The following is a 25,510-nucleotide window of genomic DNA, read 5'->3' on the forward strand; positions in this document are numbered from 1 at the left end:
GGAAGTCAGAGTCTCATGGGTGTCATCCAGATTGGAGACTGCCCCATACGGGAAGGGAAGAAATAAAGGCCTTTAGTTGACAGATTCTCACCTGCCTTGCTGAATCCTTTACACACATCCTCATTTGAGCGTCTTGGCCGTGCCCACATTGTGACCCCATGTCAGGGATGAGGAGGGTAGGGGATTGAATCCCATGCCGCCATCATGAGTCCCTGAGTGCTGGAGCAAGAACTCAAACTCCAAGGGGGCTCACTCTTAACCACCATGCATCTGCAGCTTTTGAAAGTTGGGTAGCAAACTGAAGGGGAGAGATGTCTGAATATTCGGGGGCGGCGGGGGGGGGGGGCGGGATTTAAGTACCAGGGACACTTTATCTTTTTATCACTTTAGGTGGCTATTCCTTCCAAATGAAGTGATTCAGAGCTTCAGAGGCACTTGTTCAAAAATGACCCTAACGAACAGCAGGAGTTAAGTAGTTAGAGCATATATGATACTTTTTTGTTTGCTTGTTTATTTTTGAATATGGGCACTCAATATTTGCTTCACCAGTAAACAATTATATTTCAAAATTAAAAATAATTTATGTGGCACTTTACATACATAATTTTTGAATAAATACTACTTGTTCCCTTTCTGTGCTTTCCTCCAAATCAATGGACATCATTTCAGCATCACATAAATAATATGCAACCTGATAAGACGACTATCTCAGATTGTGCTATTTCCCAGAACACTGGAACCTCCTGAACCCTTTATTTTGAGGATTTGAGCTATTAATATAATTTAAATGCAGGAGTAAAATGCACCATAAGCTTCTGCTCTCTCTGCACAGAGGTGTTTTCCCACCAGGAAAAATAGCTGGACAGACCTGGAGTTCCAGGGGTGAGGGATGAGTCCTACCTGAGTGTGTGGTTTCTTGCCAAGCTTGGCTGACGCTCTTGCAGCATTTCAAAAATGTTTGGCTGGCGAAGAAATGCCACAATCTTGTCATTATATGCTGAAACAGACAAAAGCACAGGGTTGTGGTTGAGTCTGCAGCCCAGAGATCATTTCTCTGATGATTGGAAAATGGCCGCTTGATACCGGGATTAATGTAGGAGTTTGAAGGGCAGGCAGCATACTCATCAAAAACATGTACGATCTTGAGGGTTTTAAAAAATGTGACATAATAGCATTATTATTTTTAAAAGATCAAACTAGAAGTGAACCAGATCTAAGTTAATCACCCTTAGTACTTCAGGAGCTCTGCTGGGTGTTAACGCACATCCGTGTGGACAGCTGAAGCAGACTACAGTAGCTCACCCTGAGAGAGTTCTCTCTTCCTTCTAACTTTCCTTGGTCATTTTGCCACAGTTAGGGTAAAAGATTCTTTATGAATTCAAAGACACCCATGCATCGATCTCCCGGTCGTGATAATGGAAATGCCCCAATCCATCCAGACTCTCTCACCTCATTTCCCTCCATACAAGTGGCGTGTGTTTTGGAAAGAGGTAGCAGAGGTTAGGAGTGAAGACTGTGCAAACATTTCCCATATACACATGGAAAGAAAGGTGTACGTTAAATACTGTATTGAGCAGCAATAAAATCCACCACTTCATTTAAACTATGCTCTTCCCGACTGAGTTAACAAATCAATGAGTGGAATACAGAAGAAGGGGCGGGGGCTCGGGAGAGAGTAGGGAAGAGAGAAGTGGGGAGGAAGGGAAGTGGGGGGAGTAGACCATACCATAAAAGAAAGGAAAGAAAACACAGAATCTTGCATATTAAAGGAGTCATGATAAAAAAAAAAAAAAAAAAAAAGAAGGCTAAGTATCAGGTAGCCGGGAATTCAAAGCAGCGTGATACATACCCAGTGGCAATGACTCATGTTGATGTTGGCTCCGAATAGCAGCTACTAGGCTGTGTCCTGGCCTGGCCAGTAAAGAGGCTCCTCTGTTTCTAGAGACTTCTGAAGCCTAATTTTAAAATAAAAGTGTAAGCATTGGAAATCTGTCATCAATTTCAGATGGTCTTTTGATACCAAGTTTTCAACATAAGAGGCAAAAGATCCTGATGTGACCTAAGTTAAAAAAAGTAATACAGTTATGACCTTCAAAATGATGGAAAATAAGAAAGTTTTAAAAAATGACTAAGTAGAGTGGTTGATGTTATTATGGATGGTTTTTAAGAAACTGATTGTGCCAAATGTCATGAGTGTTAATCAAATTAATACACAGAATAGCCTAAGACACATATCTCATCCTGAATATGCTAAAGAGGGATAAATTCTAGATAAATATTATCAGTAAGGTAGACTTATAACCCTCCTTTCCAAGAGGCAGCATTGAACTTCAGTACTGAACGTGCAATGGACTTGTTCTCTTAGACAGTATTGATTACACTCAGGGCCAGTCTCTGTTGAGTGCCTTTTATTCCATTCACTGTGCTGGCTTCTCTTCAAGTAGTATCTTGTATCCTAACAAATTCTGCAAGATAAGCATTATTAGCTTCCATGTACAAAATAGGGAATCTGAAGATCTGAGAAAAATAAATTTTCCCCCAATTTTCAACTGTTAAGAGAGAGAACCAAGATTCTAACTATAATAATACTTGACTGTAAAGCACTTGTTTACTCCTCCCATGCTAGCAACCTGCTTCCAATATCTTGGTTGGCATTTTGAAAAAACTTCACGGGATAAATAACTTGAGAGAGAGAGAGAGAGAGAGAGAGACAAGAGAGAGTCCCTGGTGGCCTCCCTTTCCCCAGACATTCTCTTATGATTGGGTAAAACCCAGTTGCAGTAGTGACTACTTTCAGGATTTCTTTTTCTTTTGATGTTGATAGCTTTAATCATAATTGTAAATGTGAAAACTCCAAACATTTAGCTCTCCAGACAAAACAAAATAGATATCCTCAGAAAATAGTTTTCAGTACTGGTAAACAAGCTTCTCTTCAGCATTGCAATTTGGAAATGTACACTGGTGGGTTTTCTTAAAGCTGTGATTGAAAATTGCATGTTTTACACGCATTTGGGTTAATAATCAGCTAACGCTTTCTCTGAAGATGCTGGAGACTTGATGATAAAAAAAATTAGCAAGTTCATAGGAAAAGCCCAAAGGATGAATTTACATTTATCTCTAGATTTCTTTTGTGTTCTAAAAATAGATCATTAACAAAGTTTTTAGAATTACAGTAAGGAAACAAAAGAAAGATGTTTGTTCAATGTTTCTATAATAGTAAAAAGCGGGCAACAAACATAATGTGCAAGAAAGGCTTGAGTTAAATGATGGTAGATCCACATGACAAAAGATGATAGAAGAATTTTAATGATGTGGGAGTTGTGAACAAGGTACTGTAATGGTAACGTAGAACACAAACCATAGACAACATGACCCAATTTTTTACTTCCATGTGTACCACTGTCTCCAGATGGGAAATCATGCTTTTCCATCTGTGTCTGTGTTTTCTCCACTCATTCCATGTTGTCAACACAGTCATGCGCCACTTAACGATGTTTTGGTCAACAACGGACTGCATACAAAGTGGTGGTCCTGTACGATTATAACGGAGCTGAAAACTTCCTATTACCTAGTGATGCCGTAGCTGTTCTAACATCGTGGTACATCTGCATTTTTTTAAAAATAATAAATTTAGTGTGGCCTAAGTGTCCAGTGTTTCTAAAGTCTACGGCTGTGTACAGTGATGTCCTAGGCTTCACATTCACTCACCACTCGCTGACTCACCCAGAGCAACTTCCAGTTCTGTAAGTGCCCTATACAGGTGGACCTTTTTTTATCTTTTATACTTTATTTTTACTGTACCTTTATGTCATCAGAGCCAATGAAGTGACTTTTGCAACCAAAGAAGCTCACTCCAAAGAATGACTAAGAGTGACTTCTGCTTCTAGAATGAGAAGTTTCTCTTCCCGGCCAGACAGTTGCCCTTTCCTGAGGCCATCACTGTTAAGCCTTTTTGTGCGTACCTTCCAGAATGTTCTATGACCAATGATTTTTTCTAATCTGACCAAGGTAAGGTGGTAAAAGCAAGAAAAATATGTGCTCTGCTTATCCTTTCTTATTAATGCTAATTATATACTAATTGCAGTATAAATAAACAAGGCAAATTTGTTAACCTTTAGTGATTCCCATACTGATACGGAGATGGGAGCCAATATTCATAGCCCTATATGTTCTTTCTGTTTACATCCAATTTCATTTGGATATTAGGAGAAGAGGTAAGTCCTACTTTGTTGGCACTTGAATATATTGCAGATAGATGTGTCACTGCATTAAAATGCAAGTCAAAATGTCAAATAATGATCTTTCTATGTATAAATACTATAACGTGGCATTCAGGAATCTGCCTGAAAAATTTCCAGGTGAGGTAAAAGATAATCCAAAAGATGTTTAACAATATCACTATTTATAATCTATTATTGGGTTTTGAGGGGAAATTTTACCATTTAGGACCCTTAATACAGAAACTCATTTTAATTTTGTCCTTAAGCACAATTTATAAAAAATCAACTGCTAAACAACAGTCAAGAGAATGACTTATGTAGATGAACAGAAAATATCGCTATCTAAAGTTGTGGTCTAAGAAACATCTATAGCTAATTCCCCACTGCCTGTGATATAAGACACAAGAAACAAGGGATTATGAAATAATCCATCAATTATTCCTGAGTCTCATATTTCCCTCTGTTTAACTGCAATTTCTAATCAGAAATCCTGCTGCTGTTACACTCATTGTCAGTTTGTCTAAAGACAAACCTGCCATCCTCCCTACCCGTCCGTCTCTCCTGCTCCCCTTACCTATGTGCTGTCAGCGGGGCTGTGACTCTTAGTCACATGGTCCTGAAGGCTTGGAATCAAGCCTCACAGACTCGAGAATCACAGGACTGGAAAAGTCATTAAGGTCATCTGTTTGCAGATGCAGAAACTGGGGTCCCTAGCAGGGGAGGAGTGCGCAGTGGCCCATAGCTCCCTGTGCCCCGCCGACTGCAGGCCTGGCCACGCTTTCCTCCACACTGCCCGAGTCCCCAGCCCTCTTCCCACAGGCTGTCCTTTGTTTGCTGTCTCTTTGTCACCCGACTGGGGGCCTTATCTCCTTCCATGTGGCCTGGGGCAGTGGTCCCCAACAGGCCTCTCTCTCAAATCCCCCTTTGCCACAGTCCTACCTCTTCTCTTTTTCACCTTCATCGTCTTCTTTTTAAAATACTAGTTTACACCGAGTGGGACTTAGGAAGTCTGAGCTGTGGTCCCGAACTCCCTGCGTGGCGTGAGTTCTTGATATTTCAGTTTCCTGGACTGTAAAATACGATTCCCGACTGCAGTGGCACTGTCATCTGGGGGCGTGTGGAAATGCTTGGGGGCTTTTTGTTTTGTGTTGTTGTAATGAACTAGTGAGGTGGGGACACTCCTGACATTTAAAGGATGGGATCAGGACAAAAATGTCCTGTGATATTACATTACAATTGTACTCATCAGAAAATTGTCCTGCCCCAAAGGCCAGCAGTCTTTCTCTGTTGGGAAACAATGGGTGAAATGATCTTTAAAACTCACTTTTTACATAAAAATCATCATATTACTTTCCTCAAATTCATTCAATGGGTCCTAAAAAAAGTTCCAACTCTTCCACGTAGCATTCAAAGTTTTCCAAAAACCAAGACACAGCAAGTGCGAGCCTGCTACTCTGGCCGCGCTGAACTCTGCGCCGTCTCTCTGTGGACCTGTCTGGGTCCCACCTGCACCTGTGCTTACGCTGCGCTCTGAAGCTGCCCTCCCTCCTCCTTTGCTCCAGCTAGATTCTACCATTTTCAAGTTCTAGGTCAGGTACCTTATTTTAAAAGATAATTTTCCTTGGCCTCTTTTGAACTTCCGTGGCACTTGTCCTAACTTCTCTCTCTTGGCACTCAATCATATTCTGATTTCTCTTGTTACTTAACTCTGTATTTATTTTTGATTTGGTTACAAAAATACAATACAAACCTCTCCAAGGCGGAGATTGCCTCATACTTCTTTGCATTCCATAGCGCTCAAGGCAAGCCATGCACTTGGTCAATGTGTGTTGAGCAAAATCACATCACAGCAAACACAGTCAACATTTCCCACCGCCCGCTCTCTGTTTTTTACACCAGAGTCCCTCCTGTCTCCTTATCCCTAGCTGTGGGCTCTCGCAGCAGGAGGAGCCAGATATTTGTTTTCTTAGAAGCTGAGTCGTTTTTATTTCTGGTGGCTGCCTCTGGACCAGATAGTCTCTGCCTCTCAGCTTCTCTTAATATTGCTTTCCTCGGTTTCCCCTTATGTCAGTCCAAAGCTGCTGGAAGAGAGGATGGGCAGAGGGATGGGAGAGGTCTGAGAGTCAGCTGGGAATGGATGCATTAGGAAGCAGACAGATGCCTGATGTAGATTAATGCCCCTTCATCCTTATGTGTTAGAGTCTTCCAGCTAGTTCCTGGCTGATGCAGGTGGCACTTTACCATGAATGTCGATATTAAATGAGCTGTATTTGGGCTATTCAATCACATCAAACACATACATGCTTTAAAATAGGTAATGCACATGGTACCCATGACCTCAATCTTGTTCTTTCAGTTAGAAAGGTTTTTAATATTTATATTTTCCGGTTGGTTTCTTACAATTATAAGAGCTTTGTATCTTTAGGGAATTCATCTTACATCGGGTAATTGATGTTTTTGTTTTATGGACAGCGAATCTGTCTGCAGTACTCAGCTTCTTTATCATGTGTAGTTACCCTATGTTAATACTAAAATTGTCTTAATAATATCGAAGAGCTTAGACATTTAAAATGGCATAATTCAAATGGATGCAGAAATGTGAACTTATTCACTATAATCATAAGACTAAATATCTCGTGCTTTCTGAAGTGTTATGAAAGTACCACCAGGGAGGGGGACTGTGCATGTTGAGCTGGGAAGTTGGGATGCTGCTTTCTGCAGTCTGTGAACAAGTCTGCATCTAGAAGGCCCTGACACCCACATAGTGCTTGGGGGGTGTGTAACACTCCCTCTCTGCCCGGTCACCCACATTTTATGTATATGCAGAAGGAAATACTTAACACCTTAACACGCTTTTTGCAGTATCCTGAAACAACGATACCTAAATTTATTTTATCACACTGGCATTAAGCCATGTGTGACCTTGGTTGGAGACAGTTGCGTCCTCAGAGTACACAAGTACACAGAGGATTACTCCTGAAAAAGTGGTAAATGACTGGTCCCATATGCCAACAACAGGCTCTTCCCCTGAGACTCATGTTTGCTGTCTGGAAGAGACGCTGTCAGTGGTTCATTATCTTCCCAGTCTTCTGAGGTGTCCACTGTGGCTCTTCCTGGGGGCTCACACATGTATATTCCTTTCCTTCCTGTATCACTGTTTGGATTTTTTTGACCTCATTTTAATACAATTGTATAAGCTGTTTTTTATGGGAAATGGTTCTCAGAAGCCACATCTCTTGAGACCCTAGTAGTTTCCCTGAAAAGAAGGCACAGGTACTTGGGAAATGTCAGTCAGGGCATAAAAAAGGATTTGCTCCTAATACTGTCAGGAATGAACTAGAAGTAGTAAAAAGCTATGTTTTGAGTTTTGGCATGAGGAGAAAAGACAGGAAAGGGTATGGGATATCGAGGCCGTAATTCAGAAAGGCAGAAAGTGGCAGCCTTCATGCTGTAAAGAGCTGCCGTCTTTCTCATGGAAGAAGACACAAAACCAGGGAAGAGCACGTGGCAGGAAGGGAACGGAACGTTCACGTGGCCTGGTTACTTTCCCCCGGTTTCTAGTCCAGGAGTACTTTACTGCATTCTTCTCCAGGATCGTGTGGAGAGGTAGAAGTTTAAAGGCAGTCATACGCTGTGCAGCAGTTCCATGGTCTTTCCAGTGTTCACACGTGCCTGGCAGGCCTTGGGAAGCACCGCTCCAGCCACAGGTGTAGGGATCACCTGTACTGCGTTTTCCGTCTCCTTTAAACTAGACAGGTGTTCAGTGGTGGTGATCGTGATGGACAAACGTGAAGGCAAAGGAAAGTCATCTGAAGGCAAGTCTAGGGAGGTAAGTGAGCAGCCCAGAGTCGTCACTCATTCTCCTACGGAGCAGTAGACGTATGGCTTTGTCTCTTCCAGAGCAGGTGACCCTAGATCCCAGCCACCCCCACCCCCCACGGAAGAGGCAGGGACTGTGCACCTGTGAGCAGCGGAGGAGGGGGGTGCGGGGGTTACCTCTCCTGCGCTGTAGCTGCGGAGCCGCTGGAGGTGCTGCCGGTGAGTCAGATGGTTGGGAAGACGACCGTTCTGAAGAGGGATTCGGGGGTCAATGAAAGTGGTAGCCCGGCTGTTGTGGTCCACGAAAAAAGACTGCAGACAGACCAGTGAAAGAAAGCACCTGTGAGCACGGGCGGAACGGAGGGACTAACATAAGGGACGGCTGCGGGGCTCAGGGCTGTTCCTGCCCAGCTTCCCCCGCCCCAGTCCACCTTTTTCAATCTACTCAAAAGTCACCTAGCTCCACGGGGCACAGGGACACTGTGCCTCTGTCTGCTCAGCAGCTGAATGAAACGATATCAGTCACTGATAAACACTTTCCATTGTTTGTGGAGTTTATAGAGTAGCGGTTGTAATACTCTATTCAACATGGAAAATAAGAGAAATAGAGCCTCCGATGGATAAATCACCAAATAAATAATTTTGGTGATTTTTTTTCCCCAGTGTTGTCTTTTCCTGTACAAACACATACATATTTTCTCCACATCAGGATCTACAATTCGATTATGGAATTTTTCGCTTATTTTATGAGCATTTCTCTAAGTTATTAAATACTCTTCTAACAGAGAATTTTAATGAGTGTATGATATTAAGTTTGATGGATATGCAATAAATAAATAATAATTTCAGTTGCCTTCATTGTTGGACATTTGACTTTCTTATTGTTTTAAAATAATGCTTCAATAAACACTCTTGTACATAAATCCTTGAGCCATGTCTGATTACTGTATATGTTCCAATATATTGCAAAAGTTGTTCTTTAAACTTAAAATGACCTCTTATAAAAGAGATGGTTATTACTGTTTTCCCCAAAACCTTTGTACTATAGAACAATCTTTCAATTACTCTCTTTTGAACAAATGTAACATTTGGTGAAGATGTGTTAGCCTTAAATGATCTTAGTCAATGCTAATTTTAGATATTTTTAGACTCACCTGAGAGAAGCAAAGAAATTTCATACAGATTTAGAAGGTAGGAGCTTGTAATTTCAAGTATCTGATGCCATTGTAAACAAGCATTTTAAAGAGCTCTATAAAAAGTCATACAGTGGTTTCATTATTGAGATAAAAAATATCCCCCCTTAGGACAAAAGTAAACACCAACTCTCCTAATACCACGTGCATCAGTATTTGTGGCTTGTGAAATTTCCCCAGATAGCATCCCACACAGATTCAAAAGGGGCTATGTCCACCTGGACGTGAAGATGACATGCCCTGAAAAACTGTTAGATAACTGAAAAAGCGACACCAGTGATGTCAAAAATATGAATAAAGAATCTGAATAAGACTGAAACTCGAGTGGAAGAAAACCCCAAATTTATCAACAGATTTACCTGAGATTTTCAATATACAAGTATAAGGTGCATTAATTAGTATTAAAAGTAGATTTTTTATTATTCAAATACATGCCTAGAGGTTTATAAATTAAATATATTCCTTATGTTTGAGCATATATGGTGATTTTTTAATATAAATTCCTAGAAGTTGAATTAATTATTGGGTCAAAAGAAAAATATTTATGATTATTGATCCATATTAACATGCTACCTTCATGACAGTTGTGCAGATTTCCCATAATATCATTAGTCCATGAATCCGTCTCTGTGTAATGCTATCGCAAATGCTGAGTAATTTTGAAAGAACTCTTAGAATTGTTAAATGGCAAAAAATGTTTAATTATAATTTGCCATGGAATTTACAAGAGGAAAACATTTTCTCATAGGCTTATTGGTCAACTTTTTCCTTAGAGTATTGTCCAGTATGTATGTTCCCTTTTTCGTTGTTGTTGTTGGGATGTTAAAGTTTTCTTATTTATTTATACATCTGCTTAGTTACACATCTGCCTTTAAATCTGCTTTTGACTTTTGTTTGCTTTGTTTTTTAATACACAGAATTTTTAATATTCCTGTGTATTTAAATCTCTTAATCATTTCTCTCTCGAGGTCAGTTAAATATTTATATTTTTCTAGCTTTATTTTTGGTGACTTAATTGTTAACATTAAATCTTTAATCTTTCTGAAACTTTTTTTGGTGTAATGTCAAGTTGTAGTTTGATATTTTTCTCAAAGAGCCCATTTTTCCAAATCATCCATTCTCTATTGTTTTATTACATACAAATGTCTTATAAATACTACTATCTATTTGAGGAATATTTTATCTGTCCCAGTGGTTTGTGGGCTTTTCAGTGGTATCACGCTATTCCAGTTATTAATGTCTGTAGGGCAAGTTTCCTCTTTATATTTTCCAAGATTTTCTTAGGTATTCTTGTCTGCTCATTTTTATTTTTACAGATGGACTGATTTTAATTTTATTATGTTCCAAAATAGTTCTACTGGGATTTTGTTTGGAATCATCTTAAGACTATAAACGATTATGGAGAGAATTCATTCTTTATGATAGTCAGTGTACCTGTTTCCCATTTCTGAACATGTCTGTTAAAGATTTTTTTCCTTAGTAAAGTTCTGTAATTGTCTTCTTGAAAGACACGTATTTCTGGTTAAGATGGTTTATAGGTATTTAATATTGTCTATTGCTCTTCTGAGTGCTTATTTCCCTATAATATCTTTTTGATTTAATCATAATCTATTATTTATAATTTATTTAAAATCATTTCTTATTTAATCCTTATTAAACTTTCTTTAAATCACAGAGGGCAGCAGCATATGAGTGACAAATGTACGGTCCAGACTCTAAGGCTAGGGAAGCCCAGAGAATTGGATGACGGGTTCTGTGGAGATGTACATAGTGCTTTTATTTATTTATTTGTGATTTTTTTATTCATATGCTGTAAAACAAACCATATGATTCAGTAGTTTTTAGTGTATTCACAAGGTTGTGTAACCATTACCAGTCCTTTCTTTTTTTTTTTTTTTTTAATCTTATTTCAGCATATTGTGTTATTTCCCTGTAATATCTTATAACCCATCATTGATGGTACCTAGGAAAGCTATTATTTGTGTGTTTATTTTTTGTCTGCTAATTATGTTAAAGGCTTCTGCCAAATAAATTACTCTTTTAAATATATTCTCTTTGACTTTTATGTGCAAATAATGTTAATTTTGTCTCCTTCTTTACAAGGGCTTTTTCTTTTTACTTCCTTTTCTGTAATATTGGTAAGAACTTCTAGAACAATGTTAAATAAGAAGTGGCATTTGCAATTTTTTTTGTTCTTGATTTTGATGGGAAAACTACCAGGGTTCAATTGTGAAATATATGATGTTGTTCATTGTTTTAAGAGAGCCTTTAATTAGGTCATGAAAACATATTTATATTCCTACTTTACTAGGAGTACCTGTTTGTTTTTAAAATATAAACCTGAATTTAAATTTTTTTTTTAAGACAGAGTCTCACTCTGTTGCCCCGGCTAGAGTGCCGTGGTGTCAGCCTAGCTCACAGCAACCTCAAACTCTTGGGCTCAAGCAATCCTCCTGCCTCAGCCTTCTGAGTAGCTGGGAGTACAGGCATGTGCCACCATGCCCGCCTAATTTTTTCTGCATATATTTTTAGTTGTCCACATAATTTCTTTCTATTTTCAGTAGACACAGGGTCTTGCTCTTGCTCAGGCTGGTCTCGAACTCCTGAGCTCAAACAACCCACCCGCCTCGGCCTCCCAGAATGCTAGGATTACAGGCGTGAGCCACCACGCCTGGCCTTGAATTTAATTTTTATCAAGCACTTCTCTAGCATTTCTTAAAACCATCAACTGAAATTCCTCAATGGTTTACATACTATTGGTTAAAATACCAGTGATCACAGATTTATTAGTAGTAAATGATCCTGCATGTTTGGGAGAAAATCTATTTAATTGTGGTGGGTCATTCTTTTAATATACTGTCCAATTTAACATTTCATTTTTTAATAGGAGCTTTTTGGAATGCAAGTGAGTTTTGCCTACAGTTTTTTTTAAATATTCCAAATTCCTTATACTTTATTTATACTTGTGTGTGTGTGTTTAGTGCTACACAATTTTATCACGTGTAGGTTCTTATATCCACCACCATAGTCAAGATACAGAAAAGTTTCCCTAACACAAGGATCCGTCACGTTGCCCTTGTGTAATCACATTCACTTCCCTCCCACCCCCTTCCCGCCCCTAATTCCTGGATAGACACTAATCTGTTCTCCATACCTGTAATTTTATCATTTCAAGAATGTCATATAAATGGAATCATACACTGTGTAATCTCCTGGGATTGGCTTTTTCACTCAGCATAATTCCTTGAGATTCATCCAAGTTATTACATTTACCCTTTTTTTTAAAAATTGCTGAGTAATATTCTATGGTATGAATGTATCAGTTTGTGCTAGTAGTTTTTACTTTTTTTCTGGTTTTATTAGCAAAGTTATGATTGCTCCATAAAATAAACCATGCAGTTTCCATTTTTTCCTACTTCTGGAGTACATCATAAAGCTATCTGGGATGGGGCAAGTAAATTTATTGATGCATTTTTCAACTTATTCCATGACTACAGGTCTATTCAATTTTTAATTTTTTCCAAGTCAATTTTTAAAAAAATAATTAAGATACTTTATTTTTGTTATTTTATCTCTCGAGTCTCTCTTAAAATTTTTTTTTTTTTTTTTTTTTGTAGAGATGAGGTCTTGCTATATTGTTGAGGATAGTCTTGAGCCCCTGGCCTCAAGCGATCCTCACACCTCAGCCTCCCAAAGTGCTGGGATGGGTGTGAGCCATCAAATCCAGCCTCCAAGTCAATTTATAAAATCATTGATATATTTTTTAAAAGTTATCCATTTCTTCCAGATTTTCTAACACTGATGTCAAACATTTATATAAATATGTATGCATTTTCTTCTTTTAAAAAAAAATTCTCCTATATCTGTTATACGTCATTTCTCATTTCATGGTTTTATTTATCATTTTCCCTAGATTAATTTATTACTCTTTTAAAACAACTCTTAAATTATTTCTTTTCTTTTTTTTTTTTTTTTTTTTGAGACAGAGTCTCACTTTGTTGCCCAGGCTGGAGTGAGTGCCGTGGCGTCAGCCTAGCTCACAGCAACCTCAAACTCCTGGGCTCAAGCGATCCTCCTGCCTCAGCCTCCCGAGTAGCTGGGACTACAGGCATGCGCCACTATGCCCGGCTAATTTTTCTATATATATATTTTTAGTTGTCCATATAATTTCTTTCTATTTTTAGTAGAGACGGGGTCTCGCTCTTGCTCAGGCTGGTCTCGAACTCCTGGCCTTGAGCGATCCACCCGCCTCGGCCTCCCAGAGTGCTAGGATTACAGGCGTGAGCCACCGCGCCCGGCCTAAATTATTTCTTATGTGATTTTTTTAATTCATAGATTTTTGAGTTTTGAACAATTATTTCCAATAAATTTTGAAATAAATTTCTGCTATAATTGTTGCATTTTATTTTTTCTCTAAGTTCTTGATTTGTAAGCTTATATTTTGTATTTATTTTTCTGGTTCCATACTAAAAACATTTAATGCTACTAAATCTTTAAGTACATCCTTTCCATTTTTTTTAAAGTATTGCTCACGTGTATTTTCAATAATTTCTCAATGGTTTCTAAGTCTTTATTTTAAATCCAATAGTCATCTAAAACATTGTTTTGAATCTCCAATTGGCAAAATTTTTTGTTTTTATCATTGTGCTTAAATTTGTTATTTAAAATTTAACTTTATTGCTTTGTGGCCATAGGATGCCACCTGATTATTTTCTGCTTTTTTGTTTTCTTTGTGGCATGGAATGTTACCACTTAGGATCTTGAAAAAAAATTGTAAGCACTATTTTATTGGACTTTTTTCCTTTTTATTATGGTAAGATATACATAACATAAAATTTATCATTTTTACCGTTTTTTAAGTGTCCCGTTCAGTAGCATTAAATAAATTCTCATTGTCACGCAACCATCAGCACTATCTCCAGAACTTTTTCATCTTTCCAAACTGAAACACTGTATCCATTAAACAGTAACTCCTCGTTCCCTCCTCCTCCAAGCCTCTGGTAACTTCTGCTCTACTTTCTATCTCTATAAATTTGACTGTTCTACGTACCTCATATAAGTGGAATCATATAATTCTTGTTCGTTTGTATCTAGCTTTTTTCACTTAGTATAATGTCTTCAAGGTTCATCCACATTGTAGCATGTTTCAGAATTTCTTAACTTTTTAAGGCCAAATAATATTTCATTGTATTATATACTACATTTTGCTTATCTGTTCAGGTAAGCTCTATTTTTAACATAAGAATTCATGTTTCATTAACACAAAATTGTATCATTCAAATCCTGACTTATTTTGTCTATTTAATCTGTCAAATTGATGGATACGAAACATCTTCTTATGACTATATTTCTTTCATTTCCTTTTATATTTCTCCTTGATTTTTCTTTCATATATGTTTTATAATACAGGTAATATTATTTGGCTCATAAGGTATATAAATATATCTTTATCTTAATTGTGCCATTGATTAATATAAAATCTTTCTTTGACCCCATTTAATGATTATGGATTTGAACTCTCCTTTGTATTATATTAATACACCACCACTGGTTTTTTTTGGTATTGTCTTCATATTATATTAATATTTATTCTTTTATTTTTAAACTTTCTGAATCATTTCTTAGGCATGTCTTTTTATAAGATGGATCTATTTGTTACCAAATCTGAAAATGTTTTCTTTTTGGTATGTGAGTTTATCCCGTTTCTACTGATTGCCATAACTATTATGGTTGGCTTTATTTTTGTTATCTTATTTTTATTATTTCCATTTCCTTTGTGACTTTTTTTGTGTTTTGCTATATATACTCTATTTTGTTTGATTTTATCTTTTGGAGGAATTTGGAAAAGAAAAATCTTGTTTTAAATGGTATAAGGAGTTGTCTTTTAAGTTTGTCAGATAACTATACTTAACCTTTGTTTTTCAACTTACCTAGTTGGACTCCCCTTGCACCCAGCTAGTAACTTAGCACAACTTTCCCTCCCCTGCTCACCTTCTCTCTTTTCACTTTCTCATCATTTTTATTCCAGTCTGGGGATATTAATCCAGATTGTTATTGTACAACTATTCCATTTTTATCTTTTCCCATATTTTTTTAGGCTTTTCTAATATATTGTAAAGCATTTTACAGCAATTATTTTTATTTATATTTATGTATTTGATTGATTTAAATACTCACTGTCAGTCCTTCTTATACTATGATTTCCCCACTATTAATGTCCTGTTTTGCTTCAGTAGTGATCCCTCTGGAGAATGGCTCTCGGTGTTTGACCAGGGCGGTAAAAGGGCAGGGAACCCTGATCTTGCACAGGAAGTTGTTTTTCTGTCTTCACACATGAATGACAATTTGTCTCTACATAAGAACATTGGGCTGCAACCTTTTCTCATCAATATCTTGGAGTCATTGCTCTGTGGATTTCCCTAATATTTTTAGATGGGAAATTTGAAGATTGTCTGATTTTTATTCATTTGTAGGTAACTTACATTATCATGCCTGCATAATAAGATTTTTAAAAATCTCTGTTTAAAGATATTCCAGAACATGTGTGGATATAGCATTTATTTTAATTACCTTTACTGTAACTCAATGAGCCCAATTAATCTGCCCATCTGAATAATTTATTTTAGATCAGCAAAGTTTCATTTTTAATATTTAATTAAAATTAATTTAATTTAATTAATATTAATATTTAATTATTGCTGCTGTACCTATTATCCTGGTTTCTTCTTCAGGAACCTCTATAAGTCATTCATCCAACAGAGATTTATTGAGTGTCAACTATATACCAGGCACTATTCTTGGCCCTTGGGGTTTCATCAATGAGCAAGAGAACGACCCCTGTTCTCAAGGAGCTTAAATTCCTGCCAGGAGAAACAGACAATAAGCCATAAACCTAATAAATATGTAAATTATATGAGGAAGCACATGGGTTAGTGATGTGGGGAAGGTTGCGGTACTAAATTGGAAGGTTAGGCGGTTAGGGCAGCCCTTATGGAGAAGATACGTTTTTTTCCTTTTTTCAGTTTTTGCACTTTTTTTAACTTCACTGATTGAAATCTGGTTCCTTCCTTCTGCTTTAGGGGCTGTTTCCAAGTTCATATGCTCTATCGGTGATTTGATTTTAGCGTCAGTTCTGCTCTGTTTATCCCTGTGCTATTACCTTTTTTGCTTTTCCCTGCAATTGTTTTTTTTGAGACAGAGTCTCACTCCGTTGCCCAGGCTAGAGTGCCCTGGCGTCAGCCTAGCTCACAGCAACCTCAAACTCCTGGGCTCAAGGGATCCTCCTCCCTCAGCCTCCCCAGTAGCTGGGACTACAAGTGTGCACCACCGTGCCTGGCTACTGTTTTCTACTTTTAGTAGAGATGGGCTCTCGCTGTTGCTCAGGCTGGTCTCGAACTCCTGACCTCAAGTGATCCTCCTGCCTCAGCCTCCCAGAGTGCTAGGATTACAGGTGTGAGCCACCACCCCGTCCCCCCTGCAATCTTAAACGTCTGCTTTCAACTTGCTGTCTTATGTCTGCTTCGTCTCAGCTTGTTTTCTGTTTGTGGCTCCTTCCTTCTGCTTAGTAGAAGTCATGTGCCCCTGTACCGTTTTGTGGATGATGAATAGATATCTTTTAAACATTTCTTTCTGTTTTCTGAAGAAAATTACACTTCCTGAGAAAAAAATATGCTTTTCTGTTTCCTTCACGTAGCAGCGCCTCTTCACAGGCCCCTTCTCATTTTATTCGTTCATTCCTTCATAGAAGCCACCTCAGTCTCATTCATGCCATAAGATAGGACCCCGGTCCTGTAGCCCCACCACCTCTCCGATAGTCCCCGCCCCGGCTCAGGCTGGGAGCCAGGTGTGAGGCACACGTGCTGTTTCCTCCAAAGTTGGGCAGGAGGCTCCGTCCTCCTTCCTCAGACTCTGAAGAGGACAGGTGAGCCAGGGGCCACTTTGCTGTTTGCTCCAGTCTTCCTAAAGTGGCACAGCTCTGAGCCCCTTGCCTCTGTCCCCACATTCGAAGACAGCAAACAAACAGCTCTGCCTCAGCCCTTCTCCTCCCTACCATGGTGCATCAAGCAAAGATTGTCACCTTTGAGAGTGCAGATAAAGCAAGAAGCAGATTGGCCATGGGAGGGGTGAGGAGATGATCTTGGTATTCTGGATCCTGCTCCGGCCAGCTATGCAGGTGGCTTTTGCACAGTGAGCTAAGGTCACAGCGATCTTCGGTGCGCTGTGTTCCTAACCCTCCGTCTCCTGTGTGGCACATTCTCTCCAAGTTAGGGTGCTAAGCCTGTAAGTTATAGTCCAGCAATATACTTCTCAGTAGATTCCCATCATTCCTAGGCTTTCACACTCAGATAGTCTTTTATTTCTGCCATGTGCCAGTCTTGATCTTGAGTTATTTCCACAGACATTAAGAGGAAGAATGGTAGAGATTACTAATCTGTCATGATATTATCAAGGATTTCCTGATTAACTTATTTATTTTCACATCTGGTTATAAAATAGGCAAGGTAGGCATTCTTATGACATTTTAAGGCTCAGAGAGGTGGAGTGACTGGCACAGGGTCATGTGTTTAGACAGAGGGACCAGTCCCTGCATTTTTTCCATTATCCTCCATTGATCCTCTCTGACCACCCTGTGGATTGTGATAATACATTTCAAATTTAAGGCTACTTTCCCCAGCAATTCACAGTATGGTCTGCCTCTCAGAAATTCTGTCAACTTTGTGTTTGTGTGTGTGGTTTCAATTAGTAAGAAATCAGTGAGACCATTTGTGTGTGTGTGTGTGTGTGTGTGTGTGTGATGGGGTAGTTACACAGCTCATTTGTGTCTTAACTGAAAGTAGAACTCAAATCTTCCCATTTCAAATTCAGACATTTTTCTTCATTATATCTGATACCATCTCACTAAACAGAATTAGGAGAAAGTTTCTCTTGCCAGAAATTCCCTATTACGCATCCAAAATGGAATAAAACCCTCAGTGTCTGTCTCAGCCGCTGTGCTTGTCCGTTATTGTGATGACCAGGATGCAACATATCACCTGCCATGGGTACCATGGAGAAAAAGGGCTTATTACATTTGGGGGCCTCCCTGTCATTCCACGGGGCTCCCTGTTGTCTATATCCTCCCTCGAGAGCTGCAGTCATGGAAATCCAAGGTAATGAGCTGTTCACATTAGCGTGTGCTATCTGCACAATAAACATAGCCTTTCTGCTCACTGATTCGTGGTGGCGTCCTTGTGGCATCTTGGTTAAGCAACCAATGTAAACGTGGATTGCCAACAACCAGCAGGTGCACCCCTGCTCTGGTAAGATGCTCCTTTCTTTCTGTTCCGCCTCAGGCTTTATTTCCCACCCTAATACATATCAGCAAGTCCCCACCATACAAATCATCGTCATTCTCCCCAGAAAGGCCACATCCAGTCAATGGGGAGGTCCCAGGGGGCAGACTCTGGGTGTGGTGGCTTTGCTATGACATAAGGCATGCTGTCCCCTCTCCCCCGAATCACATCTGACCACTGAGGAGCAGGTCCTAGAGACTCATTTTGTGGATGGATGGGCATTAATGGGCACATTCTTTTCCCACATGCTCCAGAGAGTCCAGGTTCTGAGGGGTCCATGGGAGAGAGATTCATGGCTCTCAGGAGACACCCCATCAGCTCCCGTTGGGGAACTGAGGCTTTGCAGTTCACAGTCACAGAGGAAAGGAGCCGTGTAATGCGGCTTCCCACTCAGAGACGTGTCTGCCAGCAAAGCTGCTGCTTCCTTTGACCGTGAAAGTGGGAGGGACTCTCTCTAGCAAAATTCATAAAGGATTACACAGGGACAGTTCCTTAGTAAATTACTCGGCCTGTCCTATAAATACCTTGCGATGAGTGATGAAGATTAAGAACAAACATTCTCACTTCAGCACTTAGCCAGGCTTCTGGAGCATTTCTAGGAAGGATCAGTGTGGGTTAAGGTCACAAAGAGGCAAAAAGTAGGCCAGGAAGATGGCACAGGCCCAGCGCACCCAGCCCTGCTTGTCAGGCTGTTTTAAGGATAAATGAAGGCTTATTAGGGAAATCACAATAAGTAGTCTAATAGTGTCGGCCCTGTTTAACCAATATGTTCATCCCCTGAGAATTAGCTGTCTAAGGAGGCAAAACAATAGAAAGGTCACTGAACAGTGAACACTGAACTGCTTCCACGTTCCAAACCTAAATTTGAAAAGATACAGACAGTAGTTCTGAACTGGGGCGGGGGTGCTGTTGGCATCTGGTGGGCAGAGGCTAGGGATGGTGCTAAACATCCCATAATGCACAGAACGTTCTCCCTGCCCCTATCCCCCCACAACAGTGCTGAGGTTGAGAACCCCTGACGTGGACAGTCATTGGCACCCCTCCTCCCGGCAGCGGACCGCACATCTCGGAGACACGAGCCCCCTCCCCTCCCACCTAGTCCTCACTGGTCTTCTCCTAGGTGACGGGCCCATTTGATGAAAGCCCCCGGGGTCACACTCACCTTTCCCTGCTGGTCCGTTTTGATCTCCCAGCCTCGGGGCAGTTCCAGCCGAGTGTCTGCGAACATGTTGATGAAATTCACCAGGTCCCGGTTGTGCTGGTAGCGTTCGAAATTGCGGGCGTCCCGGCGGACTTTCAGGATCATGTGCTTTAAGCAGGTGCTACTGGTGAAGACTCGGTAGGCACTCTGGGAGGGGGGACGGGGAAGGGAGGGGCAGTTAGGGAAATCACAGACCAAGTGCGCTGTGAGCACCTTAACATGGCCAAATGTGATCGCAACACAGAGATTTCTTGAGAGCTGGAGATAGAGGCCTCAGGAGCAGAGATCTTGCTCAAGCAGTAAACTTGGGTCATCAACACACATGGACCTATTTGTGATCCCAATTCTACCTGACTGCCCGACAGCCCTGGACACCGTGGCCCTCCCTGTGCACCTCGGCAACCTCCTCCCACTGTCTCTGCGCGCAGCCCTCTCTCTCCTCCACGGTGCCTTCTCTGACTGCGAGCACTGCCTTTGGTCCCTTATCTGCCTAAAACAGGGTGAATTAATTTAGGGGCCCTGGGGATTTAGGCCTGGACTTCAGACGCCTGCCATTCCTTTGAGTCCCATGTAAAAACCTGTGTGTGTGGAGAGGCTGGCGGATGAGAAGGAATGAAGAAAGTTTCAGGAGTTTCTAAATGTGCCAAATGACAATTTTATGGTACACGAGCCTGGGGGTGTGTGTGTGTTTGTGAGTGTGTATGTGCTGAAAGGACAGACTGCACGTAGCCGGAGAGCACTGGCCCCGTGGCTCCCGCAGGTGCAGGGCCCACCTGGTGCCTGGTGCTGGGGGCGTCAATATCTGCCCCGCTTGTTCCCCTGGGAGGCTGCTCTGGATGTAGCCACTGGACGTCCCACAGGAAATAACCTGCTAGAAACTCATCTCCTCCTCCCCCAGCCACACCCTTTGTCACCTAATCCAACTGCTGCACCTGCCTGACTGACCGAATCGTGCCCAAGGCAGAAACTACTCAGTGTTTCCTGAGTCCTCGTCATCCGCCCACCTGTGATCACAGGGGACCCCAATGCTACTGACTGCATGAGAAATGTCCCTGAATTGAGCTGCTCCTTGCCGTGCTCCTGCCCCTCCTTAGGTCAGGCCGGCTCATCTTTCACTGGAGCGGCTGAATCAGCCTCTGTCTCGGCCTCCTCAGTCTCTCCCACACTCTGCCAGAGGAAATGCTCCATCAACCCCCTGCTGGGCAGCCTGTGCCTAAGACTCCTGCGGGTTCCTGCTGCCGTGGAAACAGCCCCAGGATCCTTCCTCCCCCCCACCTCCCCCTACTCTCTGCTGTGCTGCCCTGCTGCTGATCCTTCAGCGCTTTCCCGCCTCCTGCCTGCCACCTGCACTCAGCCCCAGGCCTGCTCATAGCAATGTCCTGTCCTTTCTAAAGGGCTGTCCCTCTGCCTGGACTTCTTCCTGTCCACTCTCAGCCTTCGGGGCTCTCTTCGGCCCTTCCCCCAGGCCCACCCCACCCCTGTGCTCCCTGGAGGCCCCAGAACGCCTCATCCTCCCTCAGTTCAGGCCTGGTCCTGTCCCATTGGGCCGATCTTTTTATAAATCGTCGCTCCGCAAAACAGGGAGTGCCTACTGCTTAGGTGTCACCCTAATCTGTCTCCGTGACTCCAGCACCCGAATCTCAGCTGGAACCACAGAACATGTTTATCGAATGGAAGGATTAATGAATATAGCGATATCATGCCACTGCTTTCTTGAAAGTACCAAAAACATGCAATGAAAAAAACCCTACATATGTAAAATCACATAAAATCTAACTTCAGCATGATATTTGAAAAACGTATATCAAAAAGAAACCTAGTTATTTATCTAGGGGAAATCTGCTTTGAAATTTCTTTGGTGAAAATGATTTTATAAAATATTCCAAACATTTTATAAAATGTTCCTTGAGTGCGGCCTTTTGACTGAATCCAAATTTTATTAAAAGAAGTTCTGTGAAGTCTGGATTCAGTCGAGGGGCCACACTTGGGGATCTGGAGGGCCACATGTGGCTTTGAGGACACAGGTTCCCCACTCCTGGTTCGGCTAAAGGAAATCTGGCTACTTCATAATCTTGCTTCTTTAAAATTTTAACAATAATAAAAACACACATTTGTTCCCAAAGCTCTTCCACTGACATTAACACATTTGAGTCTAACAGAAACCCCAAAGAGGCAACAGCATTTCCAGGTCCAGCCTTCTTCCTTCTTGGGTGATTCACATATAGTTAAAAGAGTGGACTGAGCTGTCTTTTTTTTCTTCCTTGCCTGGGATAAAATTCTACCCTCTTTGAGCTATCAAACGACTTTACAAAGCTGTATTGGGTCTTGAGGAGCCAGGCCAGTCCCCTTTGTATTCTGGAGCACTCACATAATTGGCATGCAGCACAGTGAAGAACTCGGGGTTCGTGATGAACTTGACCGCTGGGGACTGCAGCAGCAAGGTGATTTTCTGTGAGTTCACCGGAGAAAGTGACCCGTCTCTCCTCAGATCTAAAAAAAGTGAAGCAAAGTCATTTCAAACTCAGTACTTCTCTCTCCACAGCAGCGGCACACAAGCCTTCACCCACACAGCGGGCTGCTGTTTTTAATAGTGATATAACCAGGTGTCATACGTCATATGTATGTGGGTTAAGAATCACTGTTTTCTAATAGTGTTTGTGCAAACTTCAGTTAGGCTCAAGTCCTCTAACATCACCTCCCTTTTATCCCAATGACTTTTTTCTTATTTTCTTTACAAGTTGCTAACCACAATATGGTAGATTTGTTTGCAGAAAGGGCCACAATTCTTCCCCTCTTCATAGCCACATCCAGTTGCAATGGGACTTTGCAACTCCTCCCCTTGGTGAATTGCAGCTGGCCTTGTACCTTGTTTCAATCAATAGAAATGGCAATGGGTCAGTTCTGAGTCAAGGTTTCAAGAGATCTGTGTATTGATTTAGGCAGAGCAAGATGGCCAAATAGAAACCTCCAGCAATCATCCTTCCACAAGAACACCTAATTCAACAACTTATCCATGAAAGCAAGCACCTTCAGAAGAAACAAAAGTCGATCATACTACCTGGTTTTAACATTATATCAAGAAAAGAGGCTCTGAAGAGGGCCGAAAAGACAGTCTGGCATTGCCTACGCCACCCCGCCCCCATCCCCCAGCAGTGCTGCCTCAGCACATAGAGTGGAGAGAGAATCTGTGTGCTGGGAGGGAAAGTGAAGGGACTGTGGGGCTTCTAATGGAAACTCAGGGCCACCCTGGCACAGGGGAACACAGCACAGGACAGAATTCTGCTGGCGCCCACGGGGACCAGGAGGAAATCCTCTGTCCCAAAGCCCAGGTTCCAGCTAGCCCCACCACTTGCAGAACAGCCTGGGGCCTGGGCTAAATTCCTAGGGCAGTTGGGCCACAAGGGCTGCAGTCCGTGGGCAATTCCTGTGGCTGTGCTGACTCAGAGCCAGCGGACTTGGGGTACACATGGTCCAGTGAGAAACCAGCAGCTGTGGCCAAGCTGGTGCCTATGTCACCAACTATAGGCAGTGTGGCTTACATAGGAAGTCTTCTTCCATTTGAGGAAAGGAAAGGGAAGAGCTCAGAGGACTTTTATTTTGCAACTTGGGTACCAGCTCAGCCACAGTAAAATAAAGTACCAAGCTGACTCTTGAGGCCCCTGAGTCCAGGCCTCAGTTCCTGGACAGCATTTCTGGACCCCCCCTGGGCCAGAAGGAAACATAATGCCCTGAAGGGAAGGACCCAGTTCTGGCAGGATTCACCACCTGCTGACTCAAGAGCCCTTGGCCTTAGAATAAACATCAGAGGTAGCCAGGCAACAGTCACCACTGGCTTTGGATAAGACTGGGCTGGCTCTAGGTGTGACCTGGTGCTGGTGCCCACAAGGGAGTGCCCACGTCACTTCTCCCCCAACTCCAGCAGCCCAGCACAGAGAGTGAGGGAAGAGAGTGGGAGACTTTGCCTGGTAATCTAGGGAATTCTCTTGTATCTTGCCCAAGCTCACCAAGTTGGTACCACCAGGAATCTGCAAGAGTCACAGCATTATTGGGCTTGGGGCATCCCCAGTGCTGATATAGCTGCAGTGACCAGAGACTTAGATCACAACATTCAATTCCATTTGAGTTATCTGGAAAGTCTTCACAAGAAGGACAGGTTCAAACAAGCCCAGACTGTGAAGATTAAAATAAATACCTAACTCTTCAGTGCCCAGATATCAGTGAACATCTACAAGCATTAAGAACATCCAAGAAGACATGACCTCACCAAATGAACTAAATAAGGTACTAGTGAGCAATCCTGGAGCAGTGGAGATAGGTGACCTTGCAGGCAAAGAATTCAAAATAGCTGTCCTGAAGAAGCTCAATGAACTTCAAGACAACACAGAGAAGGAATTCAGAAGCCTATCAGAGAAATTTAACAGAGATTGAAATAATAAAAAAGATCAAACAGAAATTCCAGAGCTTAAGAATTCAGTTGACAAACTGAGAATGAGAAGAGAGTCTCTCAACAGCCAAATTGACCAAGCAGAAGAGAGGATTAGTGAGCTTGAAGACTAGCTATTTGAACATATACAATCAGGAGGGAAGGAAGGAGAGAGGGAGAGAGAGAAAGGATAATAAGAATGATGCACACTTACAAGATCTAGAAAACAGCCCCTAACGAGCAAATCTAGGAGTCATTGGCCTTAAGAGGAGGTAGAGAAAGATTGGGGTAGAAAGTTTATTTAAAGAAATAATAAAAGAGAACTTTCCAAAACTAGAGAAAGATATCAATATTCAGGTACAAGAAGGTCATAGAACACCAACATATTTACCCAAACAAGGCTACCTCAAAGCATTTAATAATCAAGCACTCAAAGGTCGCAGATAAAGAAAAGATCCTAAAAGAAGCAGGAAAAAGAAAAAAGTAACATATAAAGGAGCTCCAATACATCTGGCAGCAGACTTCTCAATGGAAACATAATAGGCTAGGAGAGAGTGGCATGACATATTCAAAGTGCTGAAGGAAAAAAAACCTTAACCCTTGAATATTATATCCTGAAAAAATATCCTTCAACCATGAAGAAATAAAGACTTTCCCAGACAAACAAAAGCTGAGGGATTTCATCAACACCAGACCTGTCCTACAAGAAATGCCAAAAAGGAGTTCTTCAACCTGAAAGAAAAGGATGTTAATGAACAATAAGAAATCTTCTGAAGGTGTACTACTCACTGGTAACAGTAAAGACACAAATACAGAATACTCTATTGCTATAATTGCAGTGTATAAACCATTTATATCTAGAGTAGGAAGACTAAAGACAAACCTATCAAAAATACCAACAACTGTTTGAGAGATAGATAGTATAAAAAGATATGGATGCAAACAACAAAAAGTTAAAAAGTGGGAATGGATGGAATTAAAGGGCAGGATTTCTGTTAGATTTCTCTTTGCTTGTTTATTTGTTTTTTTGTAAGCTGAAATGTCATATGTTTAAAATAATTGGTTATAAAATCTGTCTTGGAAGCCTCATGGTAACCTCAAATCACAAAATCAATAGATACACACACACACACAAAATAGAAAAACAAGAAATTAAAACAAATTACCAGAGAAAATCACTTTTAACAAAGGAAGATGGGAAGGCAGTAAGAAAAAAGAGAGGACCATAGACTAACCAGAAATCAAATAACAACATGGCAGTAGTAAGTCCTTACCTATCGATAATGACATTGAATGTTAATGGACTAAACTCTCCAATCAAA

At 41.1% G+C, this 25,510-nt stretch overlaps 1 protein-coding gene across 1 annotated transcript in view; it reads right to left on the reverse strand.

Annotated features, from left to right (window-relative positions):
• HECW1 (HECT, C2 and WW domain containing E3 ubiquitin protein ligase 1) overlaps positions 1–25,510 on the reverse strand; it is a 218,670-nt gene that overhangs the window by 60,277 nt on the left and 132,883 nt on the right. Inside the window, exons 12-16 of the mRNA XM_069461989.1 lie at positions 22,134–22,255; positions 19,727–19,912; positions 8,217–8,351; positions 1,850–1,955; positions 901–997 (exon numbers count right to left, since the gene is read on the reverse strand). Of these exons, the coding sequence (XP_069318090.1) occupies positions 901–997; positions 1,850–1,955; positions 8,217–8,351; positions 19,727–19,912; positions 22,134–22,255 (646 nt within the window). The remainder of the gene's footprint in view (positions 1–900; positions 998–1,849; positions 1,956–8,216; positions 8,352–19,726; positions 19,913–22,133; positions 22,256–25,510) is intronic.

This window comes from Eulemur rufifrons, chromosome 29, assembly GCF_041146395.1.
Source record: "Eulemur rufifrons isolate Redbay chromosome 29, OSU_ERuf_1, whole genome shotgun sequence".
Taxonomy (NCBI): Eukaryota; Metazoa; Chordata; class Mammalia; order Primates; family Lemuridae; genus Eulemur; species Eulemur rufifrons.